A 23241-nucleotide genomic window follows, 5' to 3' on the forward strand; every position below is an offset into this window, starting at 1 on the left:
CATACCAACAGAGCGGGCCCCGCTCCACCAGGAGCCAGTGGACTGGCTTCGTCAGGCTTCATGCTGTTTGCTTACGGGAGACGCTCTGCTTTTTGGTGTAGCCAGTGTGGTCCTGCTGTTGTTGTTGTGCTTTAGGGAATGAAGCAAATTAAATTAACTCAGGCTCCCTTGGAAGAAATATGGGAAAGGAAAGTGGAAGGGAAGAGCTTCATTGGCGTCCTTGCAAAATGAAGGGGAAAATCAGTGCAATTATTCCAGTGATCTCAATAGCCCTGTCTGTAGATATTTGCAGTGTGTGTTAATATGGCAACTGGGAAAACTAAGGATTTAAAAAAGTATCCATGTACATGATTAAACTGAAAATTCAAAACAATGTTCAATACCTGTGACACTTTAGTCTTTCTGTTTGCCTGCTGCTGGAAGCTACTTCCACAGCACTTTTGAGAGTTTTGCACAGTCATGCAGAGAAGCTACCCTGGGAACCAGGAATAACATGAGGAGAAGAATCTGAAGGACACTGGGAAATGCTGTGCAGTTATTAGTTCCTATTTCTGGTTTGTTTTGGAGTGTTGCATTCAAGAAGGCTATCTGGATGTGATAGCAACACGACTGCGTTTCCCACCCTGGATCTTTCTGTGTTTCATCGAGCTGCTGTCCCTGGAGGGATGGACGCGGAGCGCCAGTGCTGTGGTAACTGACAGTGCTGCACTGCAGCATGCCGTCCCTCATCTGTCTCTATCTGTGTTCGAAGGCCCTCTTAGGATTTGGAGGTAAAAGTTTTGTATTCCTAACATTAATGTATACGTATGCTAAGTGACGATTCTTACTGATTATAACTCTGAATTTGATAAATGTTCAAGCAAGTCTACATGTAAATTCAACCAGGGAAATGTGGGAATTATTCTTTAGTGTGTGATGCCTCTTAAAATGTTTGTCCATTCATGCTATGCTAATTGTTCTCTAGTTTTTCTCTGGTTTAAAAGCTCTGCTTTTCAGTTTTTAGTAGGAAAGCTGGAATTGAGAACAGATGGAGTTTAGCCTCAATGTCATCTCACCTTTCCCTTTGTCCTTCTTAGTGCACGCCAGTCTGACTGATTTGTCAGAAATTATTAGCTCTAAGGACACGTGCGTAGACTTTGGAAACAGCTTTTACTTGAAATAGCAATTGCAATTTAAGAAGTAGTTAAGAGAAAAGTTTGAATGCTCTCCAAAGGCAAAAATGTCACATTCTCATGCTTAGCTTTGCAATTCACAAACCGTAATTTGTTTTCCTTTGTGCCAAGAATTACACAGAATATTGAAATATAATTTAAATTTATTTTGTAAGTAATTGTAAAAACAACTTCATTAAAATGTGGATGGTACCTAAACCTCAAAGGACGGAGTTACCCATCAGCCAAGCCTAGGAATCTACTTCAGGCTGGAGAGTCTAATGTATGGCTCCCTCAGTGGCTTTTGTAGGCCTTAATTGATTGTTGGAAAAATGAATTTCAATGGTAATTGGTATTATAGGTGACTAGTTAGCAAAGTATGTATATAGATACAGTTGTAAACTGAGAGGTTTTTCTGTGGGTTCTTGTTGGAAATTTTGGTCCCGCTTTTTTGTTTGTTTGTTTGTTTTTGAAGATTTTATTTATTTATTTTTAGAGAGAGGGGAAGGGAGGGAGAAAACAAGTGAGAGAAACGTTGACTGGTTACCTCTTGCACATGCCCTGACTGGGAATTGAACAGATGATCTTTTGGTGTGTAGGACGACACCCAACCCACTGAACCACACCAGTCAGGTTTGATCTATTATGTTCTTAACAAAGAAGGTTCTTAATGATTCAGAAGGGGCTGTGTTCTGTCTGTGTCACCTGCTTTATCCTGAGGGACATGGGGCTCCAGCTGAACAGAAATCCAACCCCTTTCCTGCCAGCTACTGGGTTGCTCTTTATTCTTTTCTTTTATAACAGTTGAGGAGGATACTGGCCAGCAGTATCCATCACTGCTGCAGATGCTCGTCGAGCACAAAAAAAACATACATAGGGAGAACCGAGTCCTATGGGGAAAGAGGGACAAAACAGCCACTCTCTCTAGTGGAGAGCACCCCAAGTCCCCACCTGAGCAGACTTTTATTAAGAATACAGACACAGTTTGTGAATTACAGTCTGGCAGGGAAGATCAAAAGGAATAGGTAGTTTTCAAAGGGATTAACAGAACTCCTGCTGGGATTCTGGGCAGAGTTTGGGGTTTATCACTTAAAAAGACTACAGGACCTAAAAGGCTAGTTTCATTTCCTGCCTGTGCCTTCATATTCTAATTCAAGAGCATCCTCCAGCAAGCTGATCTCACAGGATCTTGCATATTCTATGTCCCAGGTCTGATTACCCTGGGGGTCCGCCGACTCTGGTCTGGACTGCACCGCCCCTGTTATTTCCACAGGCCTGAGTTGAGCAGAGGGGACAAAGGCAGCCAGGAGACTTGGATTTCTCACAACTAAGAACAAGGACTCAGGCTTTGACAAAGCTGAGGGGGCAGGGGTCGATGTCGATCACCCCTTCATTTCCACAGCTTTGAGTCTCTTCCCTGAGGCCTCCTCATGATCATGTCTGTCTTAGGCGATTCCCCCCATGGGAAATCTTACCCGTCATTGGCTAACTGATCAAGCATTGGAGGCCAGGCACAGAACAGGCAGTGTTCATGCCAGGGAAATAAGTTTTGTCTCCTTAGTGGCTCCTGGTCTGGAGGTCTCTCACTCAGCCTAAGTCTCAGGGGGTTACAGCTTCCTGAGACCAGGCAGGGCGGACCCCAACAAATAGTGACGTTCAAAAATAATGCTATTATCAGGAGAGTATCATGTGGTATTTGAGTATTATTCCTATCCTTATAGCATATTCTATTTTCCTTTAAATACCTAATTCTGAAATATTTCTCACAATTTCTTTCAGTGAACCCAGAAATTTTTGTAGAACTATACAAAATTACTTTTCATAGTGGAAGCTCCCTTTACAGTGCTGCTTTGCTTTACAATTAACTTTGATAAAATGTACCTGTCAGTTGCAAATCAGTAAAGTTATCTGTGCAGAAACCCCAAATCTTGAACCTGGATGTTATCATACCTGTAGTTTTATTCACATTTTATATAAACACCTGGAAAGGTTGTGCATTAGTCAGAACTGAATAGGAAATAGCACAAGAGAAGGAACGAAAAACAGAAACCAGGTCCCTTCACCCAGGCTGAGAGCTTCCCCCTATAAACTGCCATCCCTACTGCACCAGCCGTGATCTGCCTGAAGTAGTTAGTGGACACACACTGGAATCCAGAAGAAACACCGGGAGAAGTAATTAATAGTAAGGACAGGTATGGAGGGCTTTACAAGTTAGACAAGAGAGGCTAGAAACAATGCAACAAGCCATGGCAGTTATGTCAGGGTCCCAAATTCAGTGCTTTGCTGGGAGGACTCACCGGATTCATCATACAGTTGTACTCATGGCTAAGATTTATTACAGCAAAATGATACAAAGCAAAATCAGCAAAGGGCAGAGGAACATGGGGCAAAGTCTTGGGGAAACTAGCCACAAGCTTCCAAGGGTCTCCTCCCAGTGTCATCACACAGGAGGTGCTCAACTCCTCCAGCATCAAACCGTGATGACATGTGTTATCTGCCTGAGATGGTAATTGGAGACTCAGCGCCCATGGGTTTTACTGAGCAGTGGTCACACAGACATCTTCTGCGCACTGTCAAAATCCCAGACTCCCAGAACTAGGTGGTGTTCAGCATGAACCACGTTGTTGGCACAACATTTTTGGGCACCGTGAGCCACCCTTAGCAGTTGGGGAGCAGTGGAAACTCTCCTGAAATCTACATTTTCAAACGTGAGCCAGGAGCCAACCTTGCAAACAGAACTTTCTAAGGACAGTGTCTCAGGCCTGCTACAGTGACCCCTTTCTGCACAGGAGCTATTGTAGGTTATTGAACAATGACAGTAACTGAAAACAAGGGTTAAAAAGATTTCAGCAGAGTGGAGTACAGGGTGGAATAGTTGGTGAGAGACTGGAGTCAGGAGACTTCAGAAAAAATCTAGCCCAAATCTCAGATATCAGTGTGAGAATGAAAAAAGAGGTGACAGATATCACAGAGGATCAATGGGAGGGATAGACGGGTTAGATATAAGGAATGAGGAGATGAGAAGATGTTTTCAAGTCAGGGATGAAACACATGACAGTTTTTGGCTTTGTTTTTGTTTTGGCAGAAGAGGATTGCTTACCCAGAGCCGCTGGGTAAAAGGGCAAGTATTCTAAATTTTGGATATATTGACTTTGTGAAGACAGAGGAGTCATGTTAGGATTTTTTTAACCATAAGTGAAATATATGCAATATATTGGTACATTACATTTTTGAATGACTGATTCTAATATGAAGCTCATATCCATGGGACGTTCTTGTGTCATACTTAGAGAATTAGAGTAAATCACATAATTAAAGAATAAGTGTTGAGAGGAAATTTTGACTTTGTATTAGCTGTGAAGGACACCCTGTAAACAGACATAATTTTAACATGAAAATATTATAAATGTCATTAAAAAGTATGTACCTTAGGCAATTTTTTCAAAGGACATGAATTAGCTTTGTATTCCACTTACCACTTATTGAAATTAGGTAATTCTTTACCTGAGTTGTCTAACCTTGTCTTGGTTTTTAAAAAGCACAAGTAGCTATTTTTATTGAAAATATTATATGAATAATAATTATAATAATAATTTCCTAGAATTTGTTTCCTAGATGGGAGGAACATCCTGATAGACACAAATTTAGAAAAGGAGCATGGGAAATGGCCAGGGTAATGCACAATGTTGAGATGCCTGGGAGTCTTTGCACCCAACTAGTGAAACAGTGTGTGTGTACAAGCTTCTAAACACTCTAACACGAAACATCCTTCTCAGTGATTTTGTATGCAGTATAGGCAAATCTCAGCTACTTAGGAGGAGCCACACCATATCTGTGGCTTCAGCAGCTTCTGAGAATCCATAGTTATATTTTCTCCCTATAGTTATTAATTAAATATTTAAAGCCTTTCATTGGAAATATATAACTGCTTTTGAAGCATTTTATTTAGCCAAAGTAACTTTATTCCCCATACGGGTTTTTATTTTTTTAATGAAGGCTCTTTTTCACTTGTGGGGATAGAAAACATACTGTCAGGTAACCACAGGGAAGTGGGGAGGGGATAATGGAGGGAGAAGGGAAGGGTTTTCGGGAACAACTATAAAGGACACATGAACAAAACCAAGGGGGTTGGAAACAAGGGAGGGAGGTGGGGATGGCTGCAGTGGAGGGGAAATGTAGACAACTATAATTGAACAATAATAAAATAATTAAATAAAAATAAAATATAGTGTCAGGTTTGGGATAATTTTTAGAATTGCATAAGTGTGGGGACAAATGGTGGTATAGTAATTGTGCTCTAATATGAATAAAACTACTTCATCAATATGTATGGTGAAGATGACATTTTTATGTTAGACAAATTGGATGTGTCAGGATTTTAAATGTCACCTTTGGATTTGATACAAGAAGTTCCTGACTGGCATTTTCTTGACTTTCCTTAGAAGTGACCCTGTAGCCACAGAATCTTACTTTCAATTCCTTGCTGACAAACAGTGAGATCTCTATCCTTCCCTATTCTGTGCCCTCCCAACTCCCACCAACTCCTGCCCTCTGAACTCTCACCATGTCTGGATGTCAGGACGCACAGCAGCAGTAAGTAAGGGGACAGCATGGGGTACCCTTTATTCCACTTATATTCACAAAGGGGAAGACTAAGAACAAGAATAAGAGGATTATCTTTTGTATCTTCCATGCAACTATTTTGTTTGTTGTTAATTTTTAAAACTCATATCCTGCATCACTCTAAAGCACATTACTCAAGTAGAATAAATGGTTGAGGAAGTCAGGGTTAAAAGAATACATGGAAAGGAAAAAGCAAAGCCGGGGCAAGATGAGTGTGATAGATACATACCTTAAGGTCTGTACAGTTGATAAAAGTAAGTTGCACATTTGGCTCATAGGTTCCTAACAGTGAAAGTGAAGAAGAAAACGTGGTCAGTGACAGACTTGAAATATATGTAAGATAAAGACACAAACTTTTCTAATACTAACACCTAAAAGGAGTTTCTTTTGTGAATGCTTTTAAAGTGTAATGTAAAGGACAACTTCACCTGTACCCTGTAACAGAAATAAGAAGACTCATATAGTTATTGATTATATTCTCATCAATATGTGCTTATTTACATGCTACACAGTCCTAATGAAATACAAGCATTTTAAAAATCGCCAGTGTAAAATGGAGGCATAGGTAGACATCCTGGGCCTCCTCGCACAACCAAAAGAAGGACAACAAAAAATTTAAAAACAAAAACAACCAGAACTGACAGAAAATCGAACTGTATGGAAGTCCAACAACCAAGGAGTTAAAGAAGAAACATTCATCCAAACTGGTAGGACAGGCGAAGATGGGCAGCTGGGTGGAGAGGACTCTAGGCAAGGTGGTGGCTGGCAGGCTAGGCAGTCCCACATTCACATGCAGATAAAATGGGAGGAACAACTGGGGAGAGTGAGACAGACAGCGAAACCCAGGGTCCCAGAATGGGGAAATAAAGCCTCAAACCACTGATTGAAAACACCTGTGGGGATTGAGGCAGCGGAAGAAACTCTCAGCCTCACAGGAGAGTTTCTTGGAGAGGCCTAAAGGATCCTAGAATGTACACAAACCTACCTACCCAGGAATCAGCACCAGAAGGGCCCGATTTGCTTGTGGGAAGTGGGGGAAGTGACCGAAAGCTGGCAGAGAGCAGAACAAGCACCATTGTTCCCTCTTGGTCCCCTCCCCCACATAAATGTCACAACACAGCAATGTGGGTTGCCCTGCCCTGGCGAACACCTAAAGCTCTGCCCCTTACTATGTAACAGGCGCACCAAGACCAAAAAAAAAAATGGCCCAAATGGAAGAACAGATCAAAGCTCTAGGAAAAGTACAACTAAGTGACAAAGAGGTAGCCAACATGTCAGATGCACAGTTCAAAACACTGGTAATCAGGATGCTCACAGAATTGGTTGAGTATAGTCACAAATTAGAGGAAAAAAAATGAAGGCTATGAAAAGTGAAATAAAGGAACATGTACAGGGAGCCAATAGTGACGGGAAGGAAACTGGAACCCAAATCAACAGTTTGGACCAGAAGGAAGAAAGAAACATTCAACCAGAAAAGAATGAAGAAACAAGAATTAAAAAAAAAAATGAAGAGAGGCTTAGGAAACTCGAGGACATCTTTAAACATTTCAACATCTGAATCATAGGGGTGCCAGAATGAGAAGAGGAACAGCAAGAAGTTCAAAACTTATTTGAACAAATAATGAAAGAGAACTTCCCCAATCTGGCAAAGGAAATAGACTTCCAGGAAGCCCAGGAAGCTCAGAGAGTCCCAAAGAATTTGGACCCAAGGAGGAACACATCGAGGCACATCATAATTATATAACCCAAGATTAAAGATAAGGAGAGAGTCTTAAAAGCAGCAAGACAAAAGGAAATAGTCACCTACAAAGGAGTTCCCATAAGACTATCAGGGATTTCTCAAAAGAGACCTTACAGGCAAGAAGAGGCTGGAAAGAAGTATTCCAAGTCATGAAAGGCAAGGACCTACATCCAAGATTACTCTCTCTAGCAAAGCTATCATTTAGAATGGAAGGGCAGATAAAGTGCTTCCAAGATAAGGTCAAGTTAAAGGAGTTCATCATCACCTAGCCCTTATTTTATGAAATGTTAAAGGGACTTATCTAAGAAAAAGAAAATTAAAAATATGAACAGTAAAATGACAACAAACTCAGGGTTATTAACAACTGAACCTAAACAAAAACAAAAACAAACTAAGCAAACAACTAGAACAGGAAAAGAATCATAGAAATGGAGATCACATGGAGGGTTATCAGTGGGGGAGTGGGAGGGGCGAGAGGGGGAAAAGGTACAGAGACTAAGTAGCATAAATGGTAAGTAGAGAATAGACAGGGGAAGGTTAAGGATAGGAAATGGGCAAGCCAAAGAATTTATACGTATGGCCCGAGAACTAAAGGGGGGAATGTGGGTGGGAGGGGGTATGCAGGGCAGAGGGGAATAAAGGCAGGGAAAATGGGACAACTGTAATAGCGTAATCAATGAAACATATTAAAAATAAAAATAAAAATTTAAAAATGGCCAGTGATTCCAAATACACAGTTCTGTCCAAAAGTAAAATTCAGGAAATTTAGAGGAATAAGCAGCCCCCATATACTTCAGGCAATTATATTCATGGATATACTTCCCCCACTGGGTTTTGGATAAAATTATTCAGCATAGAGCCTTGGTTTATAATCTCTGACTAAATTTGGGAGTTCAATGCTTTGATTTAATCCAGGAAGAATAGAGTTAATTTTCTCCAGTCAAATTTAAGGACACAACTGTGAATGGATGATCTCAGTGGTTTCACTCTGAGACAAAATGAGGGAGGACCTACACCCAAGGATAAAAATTTTCTTCAAAAATAATTTTGGATCCCCTACAAACTAACATGGAGGGTGAATCTAACTCAGGTTGCCTTACTCTTAAACCTTTAGTTTGAAAACTTAAAAAATGTGGGCTAGCAGTCATGGAACAACAACATTGCTAGAAATGAAATGTCATTAAAGCATATTGTGTTGTGCCCACTGGGAAAGAAGTCTTCAAATGCATCATGCTGAAATGCAATTAACTATCCATGAGCTACGAATCCTTAGGGGCCTAACATTTGGAACAGAACAGGCTAAAAAAAAATAAACTCCAGAGGAAATGCTTAAATTTTGATGATAACATTCTTTTTCATTTCAGAACAGAGAGAAGGAAACTTATAGAACATTTTGCTTTCCTACCTCTAAGGAATAATTTTTTAATAAGGAGGCCAATATATTTGAAAATGGAATTTTATTCAACATTAACTAATGGTTCAAAGAGAGGACATTTAGAGTCAATGAGTATTTCTGATAACTCTTGGAATGCTTTCAAATGTGTTCACAACCACTTTTCACATAGTATATGACTTCACAATGCCAGAAGTTTTTCACTTTAACCTTTAAAATGTGCTAGCGTAATAGAGAAGTTCATCTTGAAGCAATGTACATAATTAAAATTCTCCATGTGTACTGGACTTACATTCAGAAAGAAAAATTTCTAAAAACTTGGCATTTGAAAAGACAAAATACAGACTATTCAATACAATGAAACCTATTTTATTTCAAAGATTACAAAGTTAGATGGAAAATGCTGATAAGACTTGCTTTCCATAATGACTTTGGTCTGCTCCTTAACCTCTGACATCTCTTGCCACATCTCAGTTGCTAGGCAACAGCAGAGAAATAAAACCTGTGTGAGTAAAGGAAGTTCCCGACATAAGAATGGTTTATATTCTAGAAGCTGATGAGGCACTCATTTAAAATTTAAAGTACATTTTTTCATGTTAAAAATATGATAAGTGGTAGTTCAGTACCCAAGCCAGCTACTGTAAGTGTATTTAACTCAAAAGTTCTCTTGAAGTACAGAAAAGCAGCACCTCTTCCCTCCAGAGTGAATAATTTGACAATTCTCTTTCTCAAAATGCCAAATTTTAGGGAATGAGAAAGTGCCTCTGCAAAAATAAATATTACAACACGGTCTTCTTGGTTATAGGAAGAGTTAGATGAAGCCACAACCTATGTAGTCTTGCTTTAAACACAAGTGACATCTAGCTATTTGAGAAATATCAGATCAGAAGGCACACAGACAGAATTAAGAAGTGACCACTGACAATCTGAATGCGGGGAGGATATGGAAAATCTTAGACAATCTAAAGCATAACTGCCTCTTACTTTTTACAAATAGGGTAGTCTGCCCCTTCCACACTAGACATCCTGTGCTATATTATGCCTCCTTATAAAAGTGATAATAACCATCCCAATAACCAATGAAATGTTCATTTTAAAGACCTATTAGTGTGCATTTTAGAAAGCTTGAATCATAAATAGTGAACATGTAAAAGAAATTAGCACCGACTACAAGTGTTTAAGGGGTATGTCTTCAGTTCTAAGCAAAGTTCATTTAGCTCAAGTAACAAAAACCAAGAGATCTGTATAGCTGAACTTTACTCTAAAAGTACAATTTCATTATACCTATAATTTGTAGGATGAGGAAATATATTATGAATTCCAGCGAGGGACACCAGATAAACATCCACCACTCCAAGGCATTGAAAGTTAGCCATGGAAAGCTGTCCATCCTTGGAAATCTTACAGAGAAAAAGAAGAAATGTTTTCACCTCTATGTAAGGGAAATACACATCTCTGTATTAGTTGTCAGGGTGTTTTAAACTGTGGAGGGAAATGCATTTATCCCTATGGAGGGCAAGAATGGGCTTCCCCTTCTCATCCCTGCTTCTCATCCCTCAGGTGGGCTGCTCTCTCATGATGGAGGCATCCCTCATTTGAGGACTATTTTATACATTATACCTCAAAAATATTTTAATCTAATTGTGCATGAACCCTGCTGATTCTTAATTGCTGCTTTGGTCATGGACACAGCAGTGACAGTAATTCTGAATTAAAAGGTCACTGATATTAAGCATTGGATTAACTGCGTACAGTAGGTCCCAACATTGCTAACAACGTTTAGAGGCAGCGAATCACTGCCTAACTAAAAATGTTTGGTTCACCACAGCAAAGCCTACTGTTGTTTTGTTTAATTATTTCTTCCTTTACATTACCTCTGTATCTGCAGGACTAATTTTGAGTATTCCTATTCCAGATAACTAAAAATTGTTCTAAAATGCTATGCAGTTCTGTTGAAAGCAAATGTTGCCCAATCAAATCCGCAGATTATAATCAAGATTCATTTTTTAAAATTGTTTTTATGGAAATGTTCCTTAGGAGATTCTGTAAACAAGCACTAAACTTGGTCTTTAAACAGTTCCTCAAGTTTCAATGACTAAAGTCTTGGTTTTCCTTTCCTAGTTGTTCAGCTTGACTTCCTTAGTCGAATTCTTTAAATTTAAAGGATGCTAGGGCTATGCCAGAGCTCTGTGAAGTAGCTGATAAGAAGTAGTTCACACACAACAACATATTAAAAAACAACTTCTTAATTTGGTCTTCTGGGAAGTGGAAATTCTGTGATCTGAAAATATGGGATCTGAAAGTATGAACTTTTTAAAAGTAAAATATTTAACATGCTTACTCCATTGGAGAGTCTGGGAATGTTTTGAATATATACCGCTAGGAAGATACCCTGGGGACAGTTACTGTAGCTTCCTTAGACTTTCCTCCTGTTACAAATAACCCATAACGCCCACAGATGTTTTATATTCAATCAGGGCTTGAGTATACCTAGGGGGCCCCCTAGTAAATGTGGCTACACCTCTGGGAAATCCAGATCCGTATTTCACACTTAATGTTCAAAAACATTCTTTGATATGTCAACAAAGTCTTTGCTTTCTCTCATATTTGACTTTTTAAATAGCCATCCAAAGGAATTGGTAGAAACTATGTAGTGGAGAGAGAAGGGAAGTCCCAGGGTATGGAGGGGATGGTGCTCCACTGAGAATCAGCAGTCTTCACAATATTTTGCTTGTGTGCCACCTAAAAAAGAAAGAAAGAAACCCTTTGAAAAACTACATACCCATGCACATTTTTAAGATCACATCTAAAATCTTTATCTTAAAATAGTTGTTATACAGCATATAATTTCAGATATCATGTGCATGTTATACTTTTTATAATCAAACAAGTCCATCACTCTTTTGTATGTATCGTAAACATTGTAGCAGTTTGCTATCTGTCATCATCTATTTCACAAATACAGGAACAAACTTTTCTTTTCCAGATATTCTGCACCATTTCTTTTTCTCAGTCTTGTATTTCCATTCCATTTCACCACAGAATATTACCCTAATGTAATAGCTTTATGCTTGAAAGTATTTTATTGATTACCTATCATAATTCTCTGCAACAAAATGGGTATAGAAATTGAAATTTGAACCTCATTTTTCATTTTTTATAACCATAACATTCTAAGTTTTCAAAATATTTGCTGCATTAACTGGTCATTATACTTACTAGCAGTAGACACTTTGATCTAAACAACACAACTATGTTACAAACAATGATAAGTATTAAACATATAAAGAAAATGTTATTAGAAATGAATATTTTTTAATAAGCTAGGCAGAGCATCTTTTACATTTGTCTATGTATCTTTGGGTAAATGTTTTGTATTTCTAAAATGACACAGAGGTGAGCGACATCCTTTCTCCCTCCTCTTTCTCTCTCTCTTTTTTTGTCTGTCTCCATTTCTTATAGAAGCACAAATGAAATTGTTGCAATACAAAAGTTGATGTAAATGGAAGGATTACCATATTACATCAGGTATTCCTCGAGTCTTTAAATTAATTTATTAGCTGCTTCATTTGGTCTTCAATTTGGTTGAAAGGAAAATATCAGAACTCACCTGAGTTGCAGGGTTTGTTAGTATCTTAAGTAATTCCAGTCATTGAAGAAATTTACTGTGTTGATCTTTCAGATCGACCCCTTTTGCCCTCTGGAGGTTTACTATCATGGGACAATGCAGTATACAGATTAGTCATGGGGGCTGGTTTGCTTTCGTATCACTTAGTGGGAGGAAAGAGTTTTGAAATAGGAAGTAAGAAAGGAGAACCTTGAAGGCAGTCACTTTCTCAGACTGAACAGTCTTAGGATATGGAAGCTGAGAATCTTAAAGCTAGACAACCTAACCAGGCAAGTGCCAGCATACTCCTTTGAAAAAAAAATTTGTACATGGACAAGAGTGTGGTGATGGAGTGGGGGGCATGTAAGGGGACTAGATGGTAATGGAAAATAAAATAAACTTTTGGAAACAAAACAAAAGAAAAACATCTCTGTGCTCCCAGAGGTATCCATACTCCCATTTACAGACCCTTATGATAGATAATAAATATTATCTATTTAAGGGAGAAGTTCTGATTATGAATTTAGGTGCCCTACAGATGTTAGTATTATTTGAGAAAAGGAAAGCACCCTATTAGATAGAGTTCTCTCACTAGACAAGTAACCTATCTACTGTTGACCCTTCAACAATGCAAGGGTTAGGGAGAGCTGGCAGGCCCCCCCCCCACAGTTGAAAATCCACATACAGCTTTCTATTCCCCCAAAACTTTACTAATGGGCTACTATTGCCTCAAAGCCTTACCAATAATACAGACAATTGATACATTTTTAAGTTATACATTTTATATATATATACACACTGTATTCTTACAATAAAGTAAGCTAGAGAAAAGGAAGTGTTAAGAAAAATCATCTATTTCTTCAGATTTTTGCAAATTGTTGCAAGTCTCCAAAAGATTTTCCAATATATGTATTGAAAAACTCCACATATAAGCATACCTGAACAGGTCACACCTGTGTTGTTCAAGGGCCAACCATATTTCCCCCTCCAAACCAAAGACCAACTTTATTTTATCTTTGTTTCTTTCTGCCCTTGTGTAGCTAGTCCTAAGTCATACAATAGGTGCTCGATAAACTTCTGAACAAAACTGATGGGAAGAGGCAGGAGGGCATCAGGGGGACTTGGATAGGACCTGAAGCAGTAATGTGTATACAGACTAGAGTTTTGTCATCTTCTGTGTATGAGGTGTGGGGATGAGATATTCTTCTGGGCTTCATGGAAGGAGATTTGTGCAACTGGCCAGTCACAGACAGGCTATTCATGATCACTATTGTCAACATTGCCTCCATCACCAGTGTCACCATGGTTAACACTGATTGGGTTCCTCAATATATCAGGCATGTTACTCTCTTCATATGACTTAATACATGTAATCATCACTTAGCTCTATGAGTAAGATACCCTGCCTCACCCCCTATTTAGTGATGAAGAAACTGAGCCTTAGCAAGATAAGTAGCTTGCCCAAAATCACACGGCTTGGTTGAATAAGGAATGGAACCAAGTCATACGTCTAATTTTCCTTTTATTTAAGCTATTAATTCCTATTTTCATTGTTTAACTGTTGTTCATCCTTCAAGATGCAACTCAGTCTGGATACAGAGCAACTAAGCAAATTTTTATGTTATTTATTTATTTAACAGTATTTTGAAACAACTGTAGGCTTAACAGAAGAGTAGTAAATGTAATAGAGATTTCCCATATATCCCACTCCCATCTACCTGTAATGTTAACAGTTCACATAAAGACAGTAAAATGAACAAAACTAAGAAATAGGCATCGGTACAATACTTTTAACTAAACTACAGACTTTATCCAGATTTTGCAATTTTTTCACTAATGTCCTTTTTCTGTTCCAAGATGCACTCAGGATCCCACACTGCACATTAGTCAACTTACTATGATCTCTTTAGTATCTTCTAACCTTGTCACTTTTTTTAATCCTCACCTGAGGACACGCTTATTGATCTTAGGGAGAGAGGAAGAGAAACATCAATGTGAGAGAGAAACTGCGATTGGTTGCCTCTCACACAGGCCCTAACTGGGACTGCACTGGCAACTCAGACCTCTGCCCTGACCGGAACTGAACCCATGACCCTTTGGTTAACGAGAGTTTTGCTCCAACCAACTGAGCCACACCTGCCAGGGCTAATCTTAACACTTTTAAAGAGTAACTCATTAAGGTGTTTCGTAGAATGTCCCTCAGTTTGGGTTTGTCTCAGGTTTCCTGTGATTAGAATGAGGTCCTGTCTGGAAGCCCTTGCTGTCTATATGATTTCAACTTTCATCACTTGGTTAAGGTGGTTCTGCTGGGCTGCTCTGCTGTAGTGTCAACATGTATCATTTCATAATTAAGAAATATTTGTGGAGAGATACTCTGAAACTTAAACTTTCACCCACTGATGTTAGCATCATTGGTGGGTCATGCCTGTGGCAATTATTCCTGTGGTTTTCTAATAGAGATCTTTCTTTTTTCTTCATTCATCCTACAGTTATTGGTTGGAATTTTCTGTAAAGAAGAGTAGTTCTTTCTCATTTATTTACTTATTCAGTTATTTCTTTTTAGCACTATAAATTCATGGGTAGTCATTCTCAGGTTATAATCCAATACTATCCTTATTTATTTGCTCAAATTGTTCCAGCCTTGGCCATTAGGGGCTCTTTCAGATTGGCTGCCATGTGTTTTTACATGCCCCTTCCTTTTTTTTTAAGTATCTTCTTACTTTACAGACCACAAAATGCATCAGGTTTAGCAAATGAAGCACAATTTAAAAGCTGAACTATTTAAAATTAAACCAATTAAACTGTTAAGTATGATAATTATGTATTATACTGAAACATTGAAGTTTCTCATTGGACATCTCATTCAGTACATCACTAACTTTTTAGAAGCTTGGCATTTCTTAGGAAGAAGTTGTCTTGTGTAGCCGTAAGAAAACCACAGAAGATGGCAAGTTCTTTGTTTTTCTCTTCCCCAACATAAAGTCTTGGAAATTACTTTGTAGTATGGAATGTAACATTTGGTCACATAACAATGCCTACCATTGCCATTTAATTTCCTTTCAATAAATGTGCAAATGTTCCCCTTCCTGATCAATGTACCCGAACAAATGCAGATTTTCAGAATGCTGCGGCAGCGGGCATCCTGCAGTGTTCTCTGGAACTTTTAGGATCTGGTGGCTTAATTCCCCTGTTTAGATGAGCTTGTACTTTACCCAGGGCTTTGACTTTGTTCTGTAGCGGGTTGTCTCTTCCTGCACATGTGCGTTAAATTGGAAGAAGTTAAAATTACAGAGTTACTCTTGTCGGGTTGATTGTACTGCCAAAATTGTTTAGTCTTTTTTACATGTTTGTTTGAAGAAGCGTTTTCTTAAAAATTAATTGTAAAGCCCTGGCCAGTGTGGCTCAGTGGACTGAGTGTTGGCCTGTGAACCAAAGGGTCGCTGGTTTGAATCCCAGTCAGGGCACATGCCTGGGCTGTGGGCCAAGTCCCTACTAGGGGGCACAGGAGAGGCAACCACACATGGATGTTTCTCCCCCTCTTCTTGTTCTCCCTCCCTTCCTCTCTCTAAAAATAAATAAATACATCTTTGTCCTGGCTGGCGTAGCTCAGTGGATTGTGCGCGGGCTGCGAACCAAAGTGTTGCAGGTTCGATTCCCAGTCAGGGCACATGCCTGGGTTGCAGGCCATGGCCCCCAGCAACCGCACATTGATGTTTCTCTCCCTCTCTTTCTCCCTCCCTTCCCTCTCTAAAAATAAATAAATAAAATCTTTAAAAAAATTAATTGTAAGGTAGGAATGAGAGTCTTCACTCTGAAAGTTACTGAATCTAGATGAGTGTGGATTGTGGGCAGTCTCCCTCACTCACCAAGCTGTTGCTGTGCCATTAATCAAGGAAACCCATCTAATTTTAGGTTTAGCTTTAATCAGCTCTTGTGCTATTTCCATTTTTACACAAACACTTTAGATTACTTTTAGCATCTCTGTAACCCAGAACTACAAAAAAACCAACCCAGCACACAGGCTCGTAGGAAACGGGGGCATATTGGGGTGAGTCGTTGGAAGGACATGTGTTTTTTGAATCTGGATGTTATCATAGTATCTGAATCAAAGACCAAAATAAAATGAAAAGACAGATCAACAGGCAATATAAAGATAGGCTAAGTAACAAATTCATGCTTTAGAGTGCACAAAGGTAAATTTTAAAATGTTATAACTAAGGTCACAATGGGTACAATATAATGAATTTCCTCGAGTCTTACTAGAAAAAATTACCAATATGTGGTAGATGAAAAATATTTTATTTAGCTCACATACAAAGAATTTGAGATAGTAATGAAACTGTCAATAATTTTGTTTAGTCTTCATAGATTTTTCTAGAGAGATAACCAAGTAAATGGTACATGATCGATACAAACTATAAGAGGTTAAAATTAAACCAAATAATTGTGAGTTTATAAACATTCACATCCATAAGTCCATTTGCAGATTGATTATTTGGAACTCACAAGATATTTTCCCATAAAAAGACTGCTTTAGTTGTTGGCTTCCCAGGTAATTAGATAAAAGCCTATTTCATCTGGGATACACTTGAAGTATAGATAAACTGTAGTATTTCTCTTACCCCGAATTGCCAAGTTTTGCGTTGCTGTTACGAAACTTTGCCATCAGGGTCCCATCTCTGGCAGCTATTGAGTCTGCAGATAGCCCCTATATAATATCCCCTGGTGGTGTGGGATCAGGAGAAGAAGCAGGGTTCTGCTGGCAGAAGCAGGGACTTTTACAGTTCAGTAGATACTCCAGGGCACCCAGAACGTTGTCTCTCTCTCCACATAAAATGGGTGTTAACAATTACAAAACAAGGGAAAATTCCCCAATAATTTGTAAATATGGCTGTTAACAAGTCCAGACCTAATGATAGAACATTCTATTGTAGAAAACATTGTCATGTATTTTATTGATCTGCAACTTTGGAGTGACTGTGCCTGTCTCAACTTCATAAAAATAAAACTATGGCCAAATATAATCAAGATCACAAGATTTCTACAAGAAAAGAATGTTTATTCATCATCATGAGGAGTGCAAAAAAATTATTTTTTGAAGGATTATACAGAAATGATCCTGGAAACATTTCACTTTAGCAACTACCATTTAATTACTTACAGACACTGTGTAATGCTGGCAAAGAAAAGACTCCTGAAGTTCAAAATACTCATACTTGATGCAGTCCAATGGGATTAAAGTGCCACTGTCAAAGACTAAGTACACTTGTAAAATGTGAATGTTTGTCCTGCTGTGCCTTTCCCCAGATAAGGACCCCTAGGGCAGAGTGATGTATTTTTACATACACATTAATAATTACAGCTAACATTTACAATGTGCTCACTACGTGCTAGGCACAATTGGAATAGCTTCACATATTGGGTTCTCAAGCAAGGTGAATAGAGTGACGTGATCATCCCTGCTTTGTAACTAAGACATGGAGGCCTTGAAGGATAATTTACGACGCAGGCAGCAGACTTCAGAGTCAGGTTCAAACTTAGCTTCTAATACCTAGGCTGTACAGCTTATATATAATTAACTGTAATACACAATTATCCTTTATACCACCAGCTTAAACTCTCCACGTAAGCATAATGACATCTGGATATGAATGCCATTATCTGTCACCCATTTCCAGATTTTTATCAGGCTCATTTCCGCTTCCCATTTGAAAGGGTCACATCATGACTCCCCTAGGCATTAGGGTTTCTGTACATTTGTAAAGCCCTGTTCCATTATGAACAGGCCTCAGATTCCATTAATCTTGGATATTTGTTGGAATGTCCTGTTTTTGCATTAAAAAAAGCTTGACTACTACATGTTACAAATTTTAAAAAATCATCAGAGTACATTCACTCCAAGGAAAGCTGTTTTCTTCTAGAGGAGATAGTCGAGTGATTCTTCTATGCAGACAAGTGCAATTCTACTATTTACTTTGTTTTGCCCTTGGGCAGTTACCTAACCACTCATCTGTAAAACAGGTATAATAAACTTTAGGGGAAGTTTATAGAGTGTATGAAAGTTCTTACAGAGTGCCTGGCCCATATAGTAAGCACTCAATAAATGATAGTTTTCTTTGTGAGTAGAGACAGTTTGGTGGCTCAGAATCTTTTTGGAACTAGTTTTTGAACTTTCTTCCAAAGTAGCACATTAAACTATTCTAAGAATTCAGTTGAATGTGTGTATAGTCAAAACCTCAGGGTTTTTGTTTTTGTTTTTTAATGTCTAGTGGTTATTACACTTGTTGACCTCCTTCTTCATTAGCCTGGTGCTAAATCATTTTGTCTCCCCCAGAAAACAAACAAAAAACAAAACAAAACAAAACCCTATCCATCTGAGTTTTTGCAGTTTTTGAAGTGATTTCCAAATAATGAGGTATATGCTCTTGAGAGAATTTCTCAAATAAATGCCTTAAAATGCTTTCAGCAATGGCTGCAAGACTGAGGAAAAAATATTATTAGGACCAGCAGACATGATAATATAGTATGAGTTCTTGTGTGTTTATTTAAAAATATGAGGCCTGTTATGTCCTAGCAGATGTGAATTCCTGCACTTGCCTCCTTTCCATCAGGCATGTAACCAAATTAGCAGCACCAGTAGAGTAGCTTTTAAGAGCTCCTGGATGCTTCTTCCCAGCTCCTCTTTGAAGTGCATTTATAAATAAGTTCAACAACACCATGGGTCTAGAGCCTTCCTCCTTCAGGGCTTCTGCATCTGGGTGGTCACCTAAGTGAGATGGAGGGAGGGAGGCATTGGGAATTTCTGGGCTGCACTGACTGAGGGAGAGTGGCCAAGTGGCATTATTGCGAGTGAGCCACTGTGTCATAACTGCAACACACACATACTGCGTGACACTTAGAGCTCACTAAGTGCTTTTACCTCAATTATTTCACTAAATCCTCTCAATGGTCCTTGAAGCAGATTTAGTTACTTAGTTTAGAAATGAAAAAGCAGATAAAAAGGAATGAAGCAACGTGGGCCAAGTTAAGGTTAAGGGCACTGGGCATGGAGGAGCCGGAGGGCTGACTCTGTCCACCACAGGGGGCCAGGGATGGAGACTCATTGTCTGCCTGGCTTTCCCTCCACCCACCCCTGATTGCCACACAAATGTCTTTTGCTTTTCTGCTCTTTAATTTCTCTAGCAGGAGGAACCACTGAGCACATGTGAATCAGTACTGAAGTCAGAGGCCGATGCTGTGGCTGAGGAACCTTGTATCACTCTCCCTCCTGTAGTGACAGCATTTCAGGTGCCAAACGTTCTTATTCTAGCCACACTCCTAGGGAAAATGGCATGTTTTGGTTTCTCCTCAGTCCTGTTTGAGTGCTCACTGTGAACCTTACTTAAGTGTCCAAGATCCAAAATGCCTTTTGGAGTCTGTGTTTGCTTTTCCTTCGTAGCCAGCAGAAGTGACAAGCCCCTCGAGACCAACTGTGCAGGCAGACATCTAATCATTATGAATTGTACTGTTTCCAGTAATGACAGTTTGTGGACATTTGTTTATCATAAATGTTCACTGAGTGCCTTCTATGTGTCAGATGGCATGCTAGCTATGGACACAGTGGTGATCAGAAGCAACCCTAGTCCTCCACTGGGACTTGCGGTTCATCAAATAATCACGCATGCAATGCGTAGCTGCAATGCTGGAAAGTGGAGGGACTGGCACTTCCAGAGCCGTCAGTGAGGATATCTGACCCAAGGTAGGGAACTTGATAAAAAGGCCAATTAGGTAGCCACTGTGATGAGATGGAAGAAGGGGGCATGGTTCAGGAGCCCAGAGAGAACTCGGGGCATTAAGGCTGTGTTAGAGGGTGTCGTCCACACCCTGAGAATACTGGGCTCAGAATGTTCTAAGCAGAGGGTCATAGCATCACCCTTCTGCCTGTGAGAGCTCACTCATGTTGGGAAGACTGGATTAAAGACCCAAGAAAAGACAATTACAGAATGGACGGTGGGGAGGGGGAGATGTGGACAGATCCAGGAGTTTAAAGTAAAATGCAAAGGCCTGGGATGAGGGAGAGTAAGGTGGCAAGAAGACATTAGGATTTCTAATTTGCATGACTGGGAATTAGTGGTATCATTCATTAAGCTCTCTAGGACCTAATGCTAGAAATGTTTTCAGGGTTTAACCTCCCCCACTCCCCGGGTTAATGTGTTATGCTACTCATTCTGGAAAATACAAACATGAGTGAGATACCTGCTTCCTTTCAGAGATTACAATCCAGTGGAGGGGCGTGAAGGGAGTGGTTAAGATACTCTGCTAAAATGTATTTAAATGTGGCTGTTGCATAAAGTTGGCAATGGAAATCCACATAGAAACCCCTTCCAGAGGGTAACTAGGGGGTGGGAAGCCTTAGAACTTGGGTGCCCTGGTGGAGGAAGAGACTAGGATTAAGAGACACTTCTGGCAAATGAAGGAATGACCTGGCGGCCTTTGAAAAGGCACTGTGAATCACTGAATAAAGCCTTAATGCAGACCAAATGGAAAAACACAGTACAGGCTTCAAGCCTAAAATGATAGAATCTAAAACTCATCTTTCATGGGCATGCCAAGTGCAATCAAAGAAGTGAGGCACTTAATGGGAGCAAGTGGGATGAGCGTGATTTTTGAAGACAGAGGGTAGAATGCAACTTCTTTTCCTGCCTACAACAGTCTCTTAAAAGCATTCACTGCGTGGTCATTGCTAAATCTTTATAAATGTCACCATGGCAACCATTGATATGAAAAATAATATTAGCCTGGACACTTCTGCATCAGTTGACCTGACATTTTCCATTGCAGAAATCATTTACATTGTTTGTGCAGATGCGTAAAGAGAATTCTACTTGGATCCTGTCACATTTTTTTTTGTCCTGAGAAGACAAGTGCTTGTTAAGTCCACCCTGATATTAAAAATGACCCAGTGGCACTTGAAATGGGTGGTTTTACCATTCTTTCCTTTCATCTCTGAGGACGTACTGGGGAGATATACCCTGTTGGTGTCATCTGTGGTCATTCAGGGTGAGGCTAGGGAGCCCTTTAGTGTGGTCGGTTGGGAGATTTCACCCAAATCAGTTAGTTCCAGCAGTGGAACTGGAGGTATATTGCATAAAACCATGCACACTTTTTAAAAAATCACACACCCACTGTTTTTTCTTATAGTTCTTTGGAATCTCTTCCTTCTGGTGTCTAATCTCAATCTTGGGCAACCTGGCTCTTCAGTTCTGTACTTTCTATCCCTCTGTTCATCCTTCTCCCCAGTCTCATATTTTATAGTCCCTGCTGCTTTCTTTATTCTCTCATTCAATAAACACGTATTAAATGCCTTCCCCATGCCAGGCACTGTTCCAGGTGGCTGGGACAGCCAGTCAATAGGAGCCCAGAACCCCTGCCTCTGTGTCGCTTACATCAAGAATGGTGGGAAACACACAATACACAAGGAAGTGATGGGTATGTTAGGTGATAATTTTTTTAAAAAGTAGAGTGTGAGGAAGGGTAGGCATGCTGGGTAGCCCAGTCACAATCTTTAATAAAGTTATCAGGGTAGGCCTCTGTGAGTGGGACCGTGAGAGTAGTCTTGAAGGAAGTGAGGGCACATTGGAAAGAGAAGGAAGGCGGGAGATGCCTGGCTTGTCTGAGAACCTGCCAGGGATGGAGTGCGGCTGTAGGTGTGATCAGATCGGTGGGGTTGGGAAGGATGAGGGCTAAGATGCACATCCGAGGGCCTTTGGAGGTTGTGAATATGAGTGATGTGATCTGGCTTATTTTTATAAGGACCACAACAATATCTTTTGTTTGGAGAAGGAATCAAAGGTCCTAGGATGGCAGGAGAGAAAAATGTGATGAGGCTCTTGCAGGAACCCAGCGGAAGGGATGATGATAGCTTGTAGGAAGTGTGAGTGGTGGATGTGGTGAGAAGTGGTTGGATCCTGGATACGTTTTGAAGGTAGAGCCACTAGGATTTATGAATGGATTACAGCATTCTCCTTTGAACTGTTCTCAAACTTTAAATAGTAGTAGAATACTCTTCTTAGTAAAATAAATACACAGGTTCCATTTATAGTAGCTTTTTTAAAAAAATATATTCATTTTTCTGTAGAGGAAATTCAACTGGACATATGGAATTCTGTAGGAACAACTTAGCATTGTGGTTAATAGCAGTTTCCAGAATCAAATTGCCTCGTCCCATTACATCACAAACGTGTGACCAGGGACAAGGTACTTAGCTCATGAGTAGGCTCAGTTTTACCATCTGTAAAATGTAGATCATAAGAATTCCTGCCTCATAGAACTATGGGGGAGGAAATGAGATAATATACATAGGAAACACTTAAAATAGTGTGTGGCATCTAGTAGGTGTTAAATGAAAGTTAATAATTACTAAAATTTTATTGACACTTGCCTTAAGTTCTCTAGTAGCTTCTTAGATGATGAAAAAACTGCAGATGCTTTCTGTATTAGTAAATAGAGACTTTTCAGAGGACTTTTACTGTTCTCTAATATGTCAATGGTAGTAGCAACACTCAACACTTAACTCAGTTCTGAGTTCACTTAACTCAGTTCTTCTCTGCATTCATAGTTAATTCAATGTTTTGTTACTACACTGCATTATTGTACTGTGGAATTACTGTTTTTGAAAGTTGAAGACCAATTGAATGTTGGTGATTTCATGAGATTTAAGCAATATGTGTATGTACATGTATATACA

General features: G+C 39.4%; 1 protein-coding gene across 1 annotated transcript in view; it reads left to right on the plus strand.

The window, feature by feature from the left end:
* Positions 1–628: 628 nt before the first annotated feature.
* Positions 629–23241, plus strand: part of EPB41L3 (erythrocyte membrane protein band 4.1 like 3) — a 174430-nt gene continuing 151817 nt past the window's right edge. Inside the window, exon 1 of the mRNA XM_045849658.1 lies at positions 629–770. Within this exon, the coding sequence (XP_045705614.1) occupies positions 716–770 (55 nt within the window). The 5' untranslated portion in view covers positions 629–715. The remainder of the gene's footprint in view (positions 771–23241) is intronic.

This window comes from Phyllostomus hastatus, unplaced genomic scaffold, assembly GCF_019186645.2.
Source record: "Phyllostomus hastatus isolate PE091 unplaced genomic scaffold, TTU_PhHast_1.1 phas_contig_80, whole genome shotgun sequence".
Classification (NCBI taxonomy): Eukaryota; Metazoa; Chordata; class Mammalia; order Chiroptera; family Phyllostomidae; genus Phyllostomus; species Phyllostomus hastatus.